This window comes from Patagioenas fasciata, chromosome 5 (genome assembly GCF_037038585.1).
Source record: "Patagioenas fasciata isolate bPatFas1 chromosome 5, bPatFas1.hap1, whole genome shotgun sequence".
Taxonomy (NCBI): Eukaryota; Metazoa; Chordata; class Aves; order Columbiformes; family Columbidae; genus Patagioenas; species Patagioenas fasciata.
Window position 1 is genome coordinate 27169239 of NC_092524.1, and position 14684 is coordinate 27183922.

The 14684-nt window shown below is 44.0% G+C and overlaps 1 protein-coding gene across 6 annotated transcripts in view; it reads left to right on the forward strand.

The window, feature by feature from the left end:
- The window catches only part of TSPAN18 (tetraspanin 18), a 130808-nt gene that overhangs the window by 101341 nt on the left and 14783 nt on the right, over window positions 1-14684 (forward strand). For 5 of the 6 annotated variants that reach the window (XM_071809111.1, XM_065839441.2, XM_071809113.1 and 2 more), the window contains 3 exons: window positions 3575-3663; window positions 9369-9460; window positions 10209-10403. In XM_071809111.1, the coding sequence (XP_071665212.1) occupies window positions 9398-9460; window positions 10209-10403 (258 nt within the window). In that variant the 5' untranslated portion in view covers window positions 3575-3663; window positions 9369-9397. Of the gene's footprint in view, window positions 1-3574; window positions 3664-6956; window positions 7082-9368; window positions 9461-10208; window positions 10404-14684 lie in introns of all 6 variants that reach the window. The other variant, XM_071809112.1, reaches the window with a different exon arrangement.

Here is a 14684-nt window from a genome sequence, read left to right on the forward strand (position 1 = left end):
CCCTCTTTCTCCTCCTGTGTGTGACTGATGTGCTCTTATGCACAGCCTTTTTGTGGCAGAAATGTGTCTTGGTTAAAAGCAGACAGACAAGAGTCAGGATGGGACATGGTCCAGTTGTCCTCAATGCTTTGTTTGAATAGGTAGCAGAGTAGTTTTAGCAGCAGCTCAGATTCATTTAAATACCATCCCAAGCCTCGTATGATTTTAGTGTTATAAAAGCCAACCAGGTTGTTGTTTTAAGGTATAAGAGTCCCCTAAGGGCTTTGCTCACTCAACTGCACTGAGGAATTAAATGCTCTCAGGCAGTGCAACAACCTCATTTGCTCCAGTGTTGCGAGGCAAAGCAGTCATGGCTGGTAAATGGACCCATATTACAGTGACATTAGCATTTTAATACAACTAAATAGGAAGTAGATTGACTGTAATTTAGTATCTAGTTGCATGGCCTTGTGCAGGTCCCCTCATCACTGCTCCACAGGGGCCGATTATAGTTACATAGTGCACTTTGGAATCTAATTGGATTTACGTGCAGTAATATAGTCGTGTCACAGCAATGACTGCTATGCAAGCACGATGAAATTCCAGTGCAATTAGTTATTTATGTAGGAGCAATAGTTACAGGATAATGCATAGGCTGACAGCTTGTTCCAAGCTCCAGTCCAGGAGCAGCAAATATTTTAACTTTTTTTCTGAAGCCGCTGCAAGGGAATGGTATATCCATCCAAATATATCCAATCCTGCTTCCACAAAGATGTTTCTCCTCACCCTTCACCACAAAAGCACTGACCTGTTGCAGAGGTCCAGCAGGACATGACTTCTGTCTTCAGCTTTGTCTGAACATACAGGCTGGCATGTGTTTTCCTTTCTCTAGATTCTGCAAATGTGGTGAGCAAAAGGCACTGGCAGTGGCCAGAGGCACTTGTGAAGCAGGACACCTGCATACCATTCATCTGGTGGCCTTCCTGCTCTGGTTAATATGCCAGGAGGCTGGAGTTCTACCAAAAACAGGCCTTGCTTCTCTGTCTTGCACTCTCCATTAATTTCTTGTTTGCCTTGCTACCTGTTGAGTGTATCAGATTCTTTTTGCCCCCTCCCTCTTTGTTCTGGCTCTCCAGCTCTCTGTCTTGCTACGTGAGACCAGCAGGAGTCACGAGTTTCGCTGCTTTTCCTCCATCAAAGCCCACTCCTCACAAAGAGCTGCTCTGAGAGCAGTGAATGTAAAGAGGAGCCAGTGCTCAGCAAGGCTTGGTGTGGTGGCTGCGAGATGAGTGAGGAGGCAGGAGAAGGTGCCAAATGCAGCCGCTTGGCCGGCCCAGGTCACAGCCCCGAGGTGGGAGGCTTGGCCTTGGCCATAACTTCAGCTTCCACTGTCTTTCCCCAGTGACTGTAATTAAAGTCACCAGCCTGCTCAAGTCACAATTAGGCATGGTGGTTTTCACTTTCTGCAGTTCTCCCTAATGACAAAATTGTAGCTATTAACCAAAGGGAATCTGTTTGGCAAGGACTTCCTCCCCTTTTGCACCATAGAATAAGATGGAGTATTGATATTGGTTGGCACCAAACATGCTCTTTCATCCCTTCTGACACAGTACCTCCTGCTACCCACTGAAGCATTTAAGCTCTTCCTCTCTGTGGTGCTGTAATTTCTTTAAAATGTTGTGACTTAAGAGGAATAAAAGAAAAAAATTCGTCTCCCATGCAGACCTTTGAGGGCCTGTAGGGATGTAATTATATGCAATAGGAGCAAGAATGGTATAATTCTGGTTACTTTCCTAATGATAGGTTTATATAGCACATTGTCACCTCTGCTTTAAAGTTGGAGCCATCTCCTCCTGGCAGCAGCTCTCCCAGGATAGTGGCACAACAGGACAGGACAACTGAAGAAATTGTCTCTCAATTGGACATGCAAAGCACAGGGTAAAGTGTTTTCACATACAAAGAAAAAGATAAAAAGGTAAGGGTACGCACTGCGTTCCGACTGCCACAAAGGGGCTCTCTGCTGTGGGACAGTGACTCTGGCTCTTGTCCCAGCTGTAGACTCTCCAAGCCCCTCTCTGGTGGTCCTGACACCTGCTGCAACCATCTCCCAATTGGCAACATAACACCCTCTGAACCTCCACACTGGTAGTAGAGCCATAGTGATCAGCAGCCTTTGTACACAGTGTTGTAAAGCAGGACAATTCAGACACTGCTTGGCAGATGCTTTCAGGACTTTGCAGGAGAGATGGGTCACTTGGCTATGGATGTTTGTAGCCTGCAGATTTCAAAAAGGAAGTTATCCCTGCACTTCATTCAAAGATGCAGGCCCATGGTGACAGAGGAAGGACATTAAATGTGAGGGATTAATGCAAAACAAAAAGCCTATGAATATTCATTATGCATTTTATATTGTAATAATTTCAGCCACCTTGAAACTCTTTGTTTGCTTCCTGCCAACAACAAACGATAGACTTTTACTCACAGAAGTCTTTATGGGAGGAAATTTTCAAAGGCATGTTCACAAATGTTTGTGGAAAACAGATGTTAAATGCCACCCTGCCCCCCCCGCCTGAAATCATGATGAAATGCTGGCAGAAAGAGAAGAGAGAGACCCAGGTGATCCCTCACAGGAACACAGTGGCTTCAGCAAAGCTGCGAGTATTCCAAAACAATTTCCAAAGGATGAGTGAGCAGGTTACAGTGCTGAACAACCCTGCATGAATATTGGACCCTTACGGCATGAGGCAATGTTGGAATAGTTAAAGGCTTCTCCTTTCCCAGAGGCCCTGCAGTGTGGGGCTGGGTCTGTGTTGTACGGGTGGAACAAACTGCCTGGGAGGGGGTGCCCTGAGAAAGGAACAGTCGAACAAGAATGCTTTGCACATTGGCCTGTAGTCTCACCTCACCTTTGCGTAGCCAAAGACTGTCATTAGCATTGTGCAGGCAGAAATTAAAATTTACTGAGAAAATTGTAACTCAAGAGCAGCGGCAGTCTGCACCCGGGTCTCTCTGCCTGCACCGGTTTGGGTGGGCAACACAGCGGCTTCACCGTGTCGCTGGTCCCCTGGCAGTGACAATGAGGCAGAGAGTGAGGAAATGGTTTGCTCAATTTGGCGTGAATGCTGGCTGGAAGAGCGAGGGATAGAGCCCAGTGTCTCAGACCGCTGCTCCTAATGGCTGGGCTGGGCTTCCCAAAGGTGCATTCCATCTCCCTTCCTCTGCCTTTTCCATTTTCCTGGTAAATGGGCTGTAAAGTCACAGCAGATTAAAGTTTGTCTAAACCTCCTATAAAATATTGAAGGTGCAGCTGGTATTAATCTAGTCCTGTTGTGGTATGAGGTGCATGTGTAATGGGACTATAGATTTAGATGTGGTCTGTGGGCATTTAGAACACCCCAAAGGTTATTAAAGAGATTCTGAAGAACTGAATCCCTCACTGGGTATTAAAAGCTCTTCATTAGTGCTAATGTACAATAAATTAAGGTGGCAATTAGACTGAGCATATTCATCAGGATGGTGTGTTTTAATAAACTGTGTATTTAATGTGATTGCATTTTATTGACTTCTGCAGTAATTGCATATTTTTCTCTTACAGGACAAGCTTAGCTAGAAGGAGATACATGGAACATACAGACAATTAAAAACTAGAAAGACATTGAGCTTCAAGTCTCAAGATTTGTGCAGGTGGGTCTTGTTTACAGCTTGTTCTTTCTGCCTGCTTTCTCTGTATCCCTGTCAAGACTGTTTAGGTGCAGCTATGGTGTGCTGGAGGGGAGGTGGGAAATACAGAGCTCATCTGCCATCATGTCACCTGGGAGGTGTACTGCAGCAAGTTGTCCCACTTTGGTCCCCTAATCAAACTGTCTCTACCTATGTTCTATCTAGAGGACCACACTGTGTGTAACTGATACTCTGAGGAGGTTTTCTGGAAGATACCGCCTGTTAGATACGTTCTTGTAGCAGACCCCACCACTTTGGTTTAAAGGGGTTGGATATTGCTTGCAAATAGCAAACACAGAAATCTACCTGGGAGGAGGGTACTCCTTGAAGGAAGGTGAGCATGCTGAGCCAGGTCCCCATATCTGCAAGCCAAAGGGTGGGCTGCCATGTTACTGGGGAGAGGATGCGATGAAGTGATCCCGAGTTGTGGTGGTCCCTCACTGCTGGGGCAGCTAAGAGCTTCAGAGGTGTTTCCAGTCACAGCTCAGCTGGGACAGCCTCTAGAAACTGGAGCACTTACCTGGAGGAGAATCTAGTCCCCATTTTCTAATTCCTTTTAAGGCTGTCTGGCAGTGGTTCTGGAGAGCTTCAGACATGTCTTCTGCTTCTACTTGGCTGAATTGTGTGTGAATATGAAAGTAGGTGTGAGCTAGCACCATTTGCTCCTCAAGCTCTTGGCTAATATTTTGTACTGCAGAACTGGTTCCTCTGTTTAAAAGAAGCAAGAGAACAGTTCAGTGGACCAGGTCTTCATGCATGTTGAAGGCAAAGAGATATTTGTGTGCAAGGAAGATATGCATCGACAATGTGATAGAAGATAAGTGACTGAAAAAATGGTTTGCATGAACATGAGACAACGTGACCCCTATAGATCTCCTCCCATCTTGATCATTCTGTGATTTCTATCAAGTATTAGAGGTGGGCCGACTGAGATGAGCCGTTAGGCAAGTTCACAACATCTGAATTCTATGGAGTGAAATACAAACAGTCTGCAGAGGTATGTTAGGGGTGAGGATTACATGGTTGGAAAAGCGGGCAAGGAAAATGGTACACACACACGTTTTCAGTAGATGGTAGGAGTGGTATGATATGGAAGATGCAAGGATTGAGACTGGTGAAGAGAAGGTGCTCATAAGAGTTCTAATAGACTGGCACATCTGAGGGATGCTCTTGTTCCTTCCACCACAAGAGAACTTGGATATGTCTTGGGGAGCTGTTGAGAAAAAACCCTTTCACAGGGAGAGTGGTCAAACATTGGAAGAGGTACCCAGAGAGGCTGGGGAATCTCAGTTCTTGGGGATACTCGAAACTTAACTAATGTGACCTCGAGAAACCTGCTCTAACTTTGAAGTTGGATCAAATTTTGGAGTTGGCCCAGGTTGAAGGAGGTGGGTGTTTGTACTCAACGACATCCAGAGGTCCTGTCCTTCCTATATTTTTCAGTGATTCTATCTCCAAGGCAAAGATAAAGGAGCAATCAAAGTAAAACTGCAGGTTTCAGTCTAGTGTGAAAGGGATGTGGAGGTAGAAAGAAATGTCAGTGCTAGCAAAGAGAAACTTGGAAGCAGTTTTTAGGGTTGTGGCTGAGCAGCTGCCTTTAGATATGTGAAGTTCAAGGTAGCTGCAAGGCATGCAAAATCAAATTTCAGAAGGAAAGAAATAAATGGTGTCTGGAGAACAAAAAAAATGCATTGCCTTGAAAAACTAGACTTTATTCCTAACTGATTACAGCAGCTGGGGTATGTTTCCTGGCTACACTGCTGGGAATGTTTAGCCTCCCCATCCCTTTGCAAGATAAAATTCGTATTACTGGGGGAAATGTAGAATAATCTGTCTAAGAAAAAGCTGGACATTTATAGCTACATTTCAGACAAAAACAAATGCATCTCGTATGTCTCACAGGTCTGAGCTGGGACAAGCCAGGGAAAGCATCTGTCAGCCACTGTCTTCTGCAGTTCTGGCTGTTAATATTTGCTTAGCGTTAAATGTCTCCTGCAGAGGAGACCTTAATCTGTCACAAGTTTGAGGCCTGGAGGAGAGGAGAGAAGATATTTTTAAAAGGTAGATTAAGGCATAGGGGTTCAGTTTTTATTGCTCTTGCATCAGTGTGTAGTAGGAGTAACTTTAAAAATTTATCTTTTGTATGTGTGGCTTAGAAAAGGGGAAGGAAGAAGCAGCTCCGTGGGTCAAGACTGTCCTTACATCTCAGTTATTTTCTCCATTCAACTTGTCGTCAGGTACATTCAGCTACTTAGTAAGGCAGCAGTTGGCACAAATTATTTCATAATTACATTCTAAGTAACATTATTTGCATTTTTCTTGCATTGCTTGTAAATAACGTTAGTTATATAATCTTCACAGTCTAGAGCACTACTGCATATATGAACTAGATGGTGATGTATTTCATATACCCTGGTGTGCTTGAGCTCTGACATGAAACAGTTTTATGTGCTGTGTAAGAGGTCAGATCATGCTTTTGGTTTGTTTTGCCCTGTTTTAACCAGTGCAGTCACAAGATCCAAACGGTGATCTCGCATGTGCTGTCTGGGAATCTCGGTCTGCAACAGAAACTGGAAGGGTGTGTTATGCTGGTATGCGTGGGTCTCTCTAAGCTTTCAGTTCCAGCACTGAAACAGTTGCTCAGAGCTCCTATTTCTCAGGTCAGATCAGTGGGTTGGCATTTTTTGGGAGTCTGCATTGAGCTCTCACAACGTGGAAGCCCTGACATGTTCCGGTTTTGGCTTTGCCAGCCCAGACCTCGCACTGTCGCCACTGACTTCCATTTGCACATCCGGAGTTGAAGGATTTTGGCATTTGTGAGCCGCACTGGGTGTGTTCCTGGCTTGAAGCACAGCACAATTAGTAGGGTTGCACTTGGTTGTTACTTTGCTGTGTGAAGCATGGTGGGTTTAGCAAATACAAATCTAAGCCCAGCCACCACCACTGTGGACAATTTCTTGCCCAGGCAAACAAGGGAGTCCTCACTTGTCAAACGTGAGTGTGCCTGTGTTCTGCTGCTCCCAGGTTACTATGACTACCCAGCCCAGGCAGTGAAGTTTTCAGGACCTGATTGCTCAATGGATTTAGAGTCTCCCTTCCCTGCTCGTGCCTGGAAAATGTTTTAATATACTGAGTGGCTGCATGGGCATGAGCAACGCAAGGAATCATAGCTTTGGTTTGTCTTTGAAAAGACAAGGAGTCCTGCACTCAGCTTGTGTAAATCAGAGTGGTTCCAAGGGAGGCCTCTTGTCTTGCAGAGGAAGCAGGCTCAGACATGGCAAGTAAAGAAAGGCGGGAATGTGATTTATCAACTCTACAAAGCAGCAAGACAGCATCAAACTCAGGAGCTGCTGCTTCTTGGACCACAGGCAATGTTTTTCATGTGGGTGCCTCTGCAGAGATGAGTGTGAATGATGTGGAATGGCATGATATGGCTAAACTGGATTGCTTTTTATTCCTTCTTTTTTTTTTTTTCCTAAGGCTACGGTGGGGAGTGGGGGGGTGAGGGCGGTTCTCAAGGCAGCAGGACTCAGAGGTTTCCCAGATGACTTTCAGACTTTAGCTAATATGTTGAGGTTTAGCCATCTTCTGTTTCATTGGAGCGTAACTTCTTTGTGTGGCGATGGCTGCCATTAATTCTGGGGCTCCTGAAGTTCCAGTATCCTATCAATTTGTCTGTATTTTCATATCCCTCTCTACTATAGTATCCAAGCTCATGGGTTAGAGGACTTGAAGGTTTATCTTTCCCATGAAACTGAAGAATTCCCTCCCCAGCTCCTCACTTTTCTGGACTTCAAGATCTCCTTTCTCTGTGAGGTTTGCAGACATGACTTGAAACACTGTCAGGAAGCTGTGGGCATCAACTCCATGCCTATGTCAGAGCTCTGTGCCCCACTCCATCTCCTACAGTCATGGTCTTGGCTTTGAGTCTCTCTGAGCAGAACAGTTATACGTCTGATATATAAGAAAATAAACTTTGTAAAGAAAAATATTGCCCTCATTCTCAGGTTCAGATTCAGGTTTGTGTTCCTCGAGAAGTGAGGTGGTCTGTAGGACTGGCTTTATGGAAGAGATGGGTTATGAAGTACCTGGCCTTTGGGAAGGCTTCTCTAGGGATGGAAGCAAACTTTTGCCTCTGGGTTGGTATATGTAGGCATCCAGCTGTGCACAGTGCCATGAATGCTTTATCTTCTGTTTCAGTGGAAGTTTTACTATGTTATATATTCCTTTGTCTGTCCCTCTCAGGTATTTAGTGATGTAATTGCATAGTGTGAGACACAGTCACTTCATAAAACAGCCAGCAGAAACTTTCTTCCAATGTAGCCTCACCTGGTCACGATTTAGAGCTGCTCTTCCAATAGAAGTACTGTCCTGAGCAGTTTGTTGTCTAATTGAGACATGGGTTTTCAAAACTGGTTGAGATTCCTTAGCATTTCTTTCATGATTTTAAAAGCTTAGCAATGTTGATCCACAGGCTGTGCCTGCAGAAAGCCTGTGCAGGTTGGGTTGTAGGCACCAGAACTTCACTAGCGCAGTGACATTTCACACTGCATGACAAGCAGGTGCTGTGCCCAGGCTGAGTAACTGTGAGGACAGCCTCCTCAGGCCTTCCCACATCCACACGCTGCGGTCATTCCCAGCCCAGCTCCTCCAAGTGCCTACAAGTTTCCCTGAAAATGTTGTTCATGTTTGTGTGGCATTTGTTCTTTAGAGGGAGCTTGTATGGAGCTAACTATCTGAAGTGCTTGCCTGTGAGCCTTTCAAATGCCACAGCTGCTTCTCGCTCCTGTGTCGATATGACCTTTCTTGGTGTGAAGTAGACAGGGACTTTCAGTGTTTCTTAGACTCAACAGTCTTTAGAGACTGGGGAAAAAAAATCTTCATGTGCAGAGGGATCTGCACCTAGAGCTAGAGCTTTCCTCTCCTGAAACCTTCGTCTTCACATCTGCATTCTCCCTTACACCTGGAAAAATGCAAAGGGACTTAGCAGCAATCATCATCTCTTACTAGTGTGTGCTGTGTTGCCTTGTCCCTTGTACCTGTACAGGTGCCTTGTACCTGTACATTATTGCCATGAACCATATGTTGACCTAAATAAAATAGGAAAAGCAACAGTAACTCCAAAGTGTCAGAAAATATTTAACATTCAAACTTGTTTTCACATGGACCGGAAAACTTGCCTTATTCAAATATAAATCCTCTTGTCCTCAACAACTGTGACCACTTTAGAATGAACCAGTTCATTGCATGCTGAAGCAACATTGTTTGTCAAGAAACCAGTTTCTGGCATAGTGCTATTTGTAGTTACTTTTGCTTTCTCTGAGAGACTCCAAATAATAAGATGTAGACATCAATACCTCACAAATATATTTAACCTTCCATTTAGCTATAGCTTTATTCAGCATGACTGTAGATTAAGGGTAGCAGCAAACAATCATTGAAGCTTAAAGAACATTTTAAAAATAAGTACCAAGGCCTCATATTTGTTCTGAAACTGTTTTATTTTCAGGGAATACTGTTTAATTTGTCTTGTGTGCTGTGTTTTTTGGGTAAGAAATTAGTCCTTCTTTTTGATGAATGCCACAGGATCTGGGGAAAATACAAATGGAGGTAGGATTGTGTCACTCCGATAAAAAAGAGTGTACTAAGGAAGTGCTGGTGTTTTGCAGGAAGACTTGGATCAAGGAGCCTGAAGACCATGGAGGGAGACTGCCTGAGCTGCATGAAGTACCTGATGTTTCTGTTCAATTTCTTTATATTTGTAAGTGTTTAGAATCCACTTTCTCTTGTGAAACCTCTGTTTCTAGCAGTGTGCTACTTCCCAGCAGGGTAGGCTGTAATTTGATAAGGTTGCCACAGTACAGAATGTCCCCTCAACTTTGCACTAGCAATCACCGAAGGTTTTGCAGCATCCAAAGATGCTCCGACATTCAGCAAGCCAGTGCAGCGGTCACTGTTGTTGGAGTTATTCCTGTCCTTGGCAAGAGAGACCAGAGGGAAAGCTGTAACTAGTGGTGTATGTGGTCTGTCTTTGAGTGGCAGAAGAAATTAATTTCCAGTCCTGGGTGCCTTGCTGAGGTTTTCACTAGGAAACACAGTCATTTTCCTACCTCATGTGACCCTGTTGGTCCTGTCTGTGACAGGAAAGCTGGGAACACCCAGCCATCCTGGGCTGTGTGGTGGGGAAGGTTCCCATGTGCCCCTTCACTGTGCTGTCCCCTGCAGATGTGGCAGCAGCTCTAGACTTGGTCTTCCAGCATTAGGGGGAGTAAACAGTTGATGTGTCAAGGAAGAAATGTGGTTTTGCTGTTTATTTTCATTTAGCAAGAAAGAGACGGTGAGTAGCATGTTGGCAGTCACCTGCTTGATGGAGAGCGTACACCACGAAGAAACACAAATTCTGCAAGCGAGCACCTTTGACCAAAAGATAGCAAATAATCAATTTTTCCTGCAGCTGTTGCTTTATGTTGACCTGTCTCCCTCTCTCTCCTCTCCTTGTGCTGTGACAGCTGGGCGGAGCATGCCTGCTGGGTGTTGGGATCTGGGTCATTGTAGATCCCACAGGTTTTCGAGAGATAGTGGCTGCCAACCCTCTGCTCTTCACGGGAGCGTACATCATGCTGGCTATGGGAGCGATGCTCTTTCTGCTGGGCTTCCTTGGCTGCTGCGGTGCCATCCGTGAGAACAAATGCCTCCTGCTTTTTGTAAGTAGCTTTGTGTTTTTTGTTGGCCTTTTGGTGTTTCCCGAGAATGGGAGTGATTGGATAGTTGATGTTGTGATAAGGGCATGAATGGGTGTCTGTTATTGTAGCTGTTATTCCCTTAGATAATGAATAGGTTTAGGGTGCTTTAACATACAGTTAGAAATACAGAGAATTTGCTTTTTCCCTGTACCAGATTTGAGCCCAGTGGATACAAAGTCTAGGAGTGCATTTTGAGTTTGTTAAGCTTTGTTTAAAAATGGTCCTCTTTCTTTTATTGTTGTGGGTTTTTTTGTTGGACTAGAAATGGTCATCTTTTGTCCATCTGAAACACACAGCTCCACGTGTGGATTCATTCCTCACTAGTTCCCAGCAAACCAAAGGGAACACATAGAGCAGAGCATCTGTGCAGTGGAGCCTCCCGTGTCAGCAGAAATGCCCAGCTCAGAACTGTGTGGTGGCCTTGCACTGCAGTTCTCAATAGCTGATCACTGCCCTACACAGCCTACTCTATTCCTAAAATATACCAGATTTGTTATCTTTGAGCAATTTTCTCTCTGGATGATAGGATTAAATTTCAGCCCATGTGCCAATCAAGTACTATTTGCAAAGAGGTAGCCTCTAAAATAAGTCATTTTTGACATCCACCGTGAGTTCTGATACTGCAGGTTTTCCAGCCATTATCTCTTACTGGGAAACATTACCAGTTATGTGTTGAAACACAAAGATCATTACTTTTATTTTTCATATTTGTCAAAATGTTTCTCCCTCTGAGTCTGATGGGGTTTGGGGGTTTGTTGTGTTTTGGTTTGGTTTCTTTTGTGGTGTGGTTTTTTTGGTTTGTTTGTTTTGTTTTTCTTGCTCTATATTGTTTTTTTATGATTGTATCTTGCACAGTTGCTTCATGGTGCAAAAAGCTTTGTCTCTAACTTTAAACAGAACAGGAAAGTCCACTTTGATGAAGATGAATCCATTTTTTCCTAGAGATGAGCCTGGCTCCACTGCGATAAAGTCTCTCTCCACTTGGCTCACTCACCCCTTGAATTCATAACATGCACATAAAAGCCCTTTTTTGGAAGGCATTGTATGTTTGATTTCTAGTGACTCACCTCAGAAGTAAATCAGAAAACCAAATGTATCACCTGTGAAGGCATAGAGATCTGCCCAGGGGAACCTAATAAAATGCAAAAGGTCAGGGCCAGTGAGCCTGAGGTTATTCCAAAGCCTGTCCCTGTCAGTTTAAGGAACTAAAAGTTATGTTTGATGAGAAGTCTTGATTGTAAGTGAATGGGAGAGTAGTATTTTCAGTTTGGACCACGTATGCTGCATGCAGATTGGGAACCTGGCTGGAGGAAGAGAGCTCTGGGCTGTGCTCTGTCCTGATTTAACATCACAATTGCATCGTGGTTTGAATGTTCCTCCTGGTGTTTTAGTTATACTCTGGTACACTCAATTTTGTGGTTATTATTTTCCTGACTCTTAGAGACAGTTCTGAGCCCTGGTGCTTTATTTATTTACTTTTATTATTATTTTATTTCATACTTGGAATGTGAGAAATATATGGGCTGAAAGTAATGCCATAGACCAGGAGAAACTCTGCAATAATTACTGGGGGAGGAATTAGTGTTCCACTTTGATCAGGTCTTCCAGGGCTTCTGGTATTAAAGTCAACTGTTTTAAACAACCTGCCATCTCACATCCAACAGCAGTGAAGCACTTGGACAAGAATCAGTGCTGGTATCAAGTGAGAAGAGGTATACTGCTAATTTCTGATTTTTAGGGGGCCACATCAGCTGATGTTAAAATGCATAAAACATTTGTGAAACGAGACATCTGATGGGAGTAAGTTTTAGGCATTTGAAAGGCAAACCATTCATGAGCGTATGCCAGAGAGAATGCACTCGAGTAAATTGAATGCAGTAGCCCCTGAAACTTTTCAGCATGAAAATGTGGGTCCTTTGGGTTAAAGGCAGCTCTTTTTGGAACAGTGTTGCTGAAGCTGGAAGAGTAGATGAGTTGAGAAAAGGAAACACAGAACATTGATTTGTGGAAAATTCTGATAAACACGTAACCATTGCCAGGAGCTAAGGCAGGATTTTGACCAGCACAGGAGACCCCACTCCTCAGAGTGTTCACCTTGAACGTGGGACTACCTGTGTTTAAGTGCCAGGTCTCAAACATGAATTTGAACTTGCGGGTGCCATGTCCCATACACTGCACTGTTTAGTGCTTTCATGTATCAGTAATCAATTTAATTTTGGAAGGCAACACATAATAAGCAGATTTTGACTCTCCTTAAAATGCAGAATGAGGGCAAGTTCTGAAACACTGATGATCCATCTTCTTTTTCTCATCAGCCCTAATGGCTGCGCATGTTTTTTCTACAGTAACTGTTACAAATCTGTAATGCAGACTGCACAATGTAAGTGTAAATCAGTTTGGGAATGATAATGAAGCTTATCAGAGATAATCTGGGAATGGCTGCTTCTACTTCTGCAGAGGCCTGTGCTGGAGCTTGGGTGAACATGTGTCTCCCAGTAATCAGTAAATGAAATGCAATTAGCAGGGTGATGGGATTAATCACTTGATCACCACCTTAGACCTCTTAGTGACTATAGTGAGATCCCTTGATGGATGATGATGTGAATTTGCAAAGCACCGTTCATTCTCATCACTTGTTCTTTGCCCTCCTGTGGTGAAATTAAAAACAAAACAGTCTCTGAGCAGGGGAAAGAAAAAAAAAAAGTGACACAGAAAACTCCTGCGGTAAGAATAAATTATAGAGTTAACTACTTCAGCAGTACCAAGCAGCAGCATTCTGTTAGCACCGAAGGCTCTGCTCATCTGACTCTTCTTGTTTTGTCGTTTGAGCCCAAGATCCTTTTCTTTCCACTGCAGAACCAGGAAGACAAATGGGACAGAGTGGTGTGTGCACTTTTCCAGTGGGGAAAAGTTGCTTACAGCTCTGATAATTGACAACAAAACATTTTGCCCATTCCAAGCAGGTAGTTTGAATTGTCTCTCCATTACCAAAATGCATGGTGCATAGCATTTCAGACACTCTTTATAAATAATTGCTTGGGGATCATGATAGTACTTCTGGCCCCATCTGCCTTCCTTCTGTTTCAGAAAGACCTTCAATAACCTTCTCACACAAAAGACCCCATCCAGACTTCTCTTGTGTTTATTTTTATTTGTTCCTTCAACCACCTTCACTGATCACATGTACCACATCTTTATTACCCTCCATGTGATGTGGGTTGTCCCTTCACTTATGTTTTTCTTACATGGTGCCAAAACCTGAATTCATTTCTAGACATTGACTCAGTTTTGTAAAATATTCTTTGAGTCTGTGGACTAATTCTTGGGATCCTTGAATTTTAGAGGGGATGAGTCTCAAATGGTGATTTTTCTTTTTGGCAATAAGAACATTAAAATGTCCATCTAGTTGAGAATTATGGTTCCTCAAGCCCACTGTTTTGTCTCCAAGAAGGGAAATAAATGCCATTTCAGGAAAGGGTGTGAGCCTAGCTACTTTCTGCGCTGTTCCCACAGGAGTTCCTTGGCACCAGCATTTGTTGTTTTAAGGATGTTAGATGGCACATCACTGCACGTTCCTTTTACTGTTTGCTTTGGATTGAAGCAGCATCAAGATAGCATGCAGCATCAATGTAACTGAGAATCGATCCCAAAGCCAGGTTGAGTCCTGAGCTCTTTGACGTCAGTGAGTGCTTTCCCGCCCTGGGAGATTTGTCCGCTTCAACAATCTTTTCCCCTCTACTTGAGTTTTACCTCTAGCTGTGTACCAGTTCTCCATGCCATCTCGGGGCAGGAGGGTCTGGGGTGGCAGCCCCAGGAGCTCATCCCAGGCAGGAAGCACCCCCAGTGCCCCAGGGGAAAAGATGCCAGGGCAGCTCCCTCGCAGCACAACCTCAGTTTCCCTGGGGATGGAACCTCCTAAGTGCATCCGATTTATTTCTGTGGGGCATGATGAATCGCTCAGTCTTGGTCACATCACAGAAACAAGATGCCCTTAGCAAGACTGGAAACCAGACTTTTAGACAAAAGAAGTGGAAGCTTGCAAGGGCAACAGGATGAAAATACAGTTCCAGCTGAAACTGAACCACCTCTGCTTTCACTTCTCTTCCCTAGAATTACGATGACATAAGCGGAATGGTTTTATGTCAAACTGGATGCCTGTTTCTCATTTGCTACCACTCAGTGTACTGGTTATTGCTTTTTGTCAAGTCTGCAGTGTGCCCTTAATTTAAGGTTTTGAACATG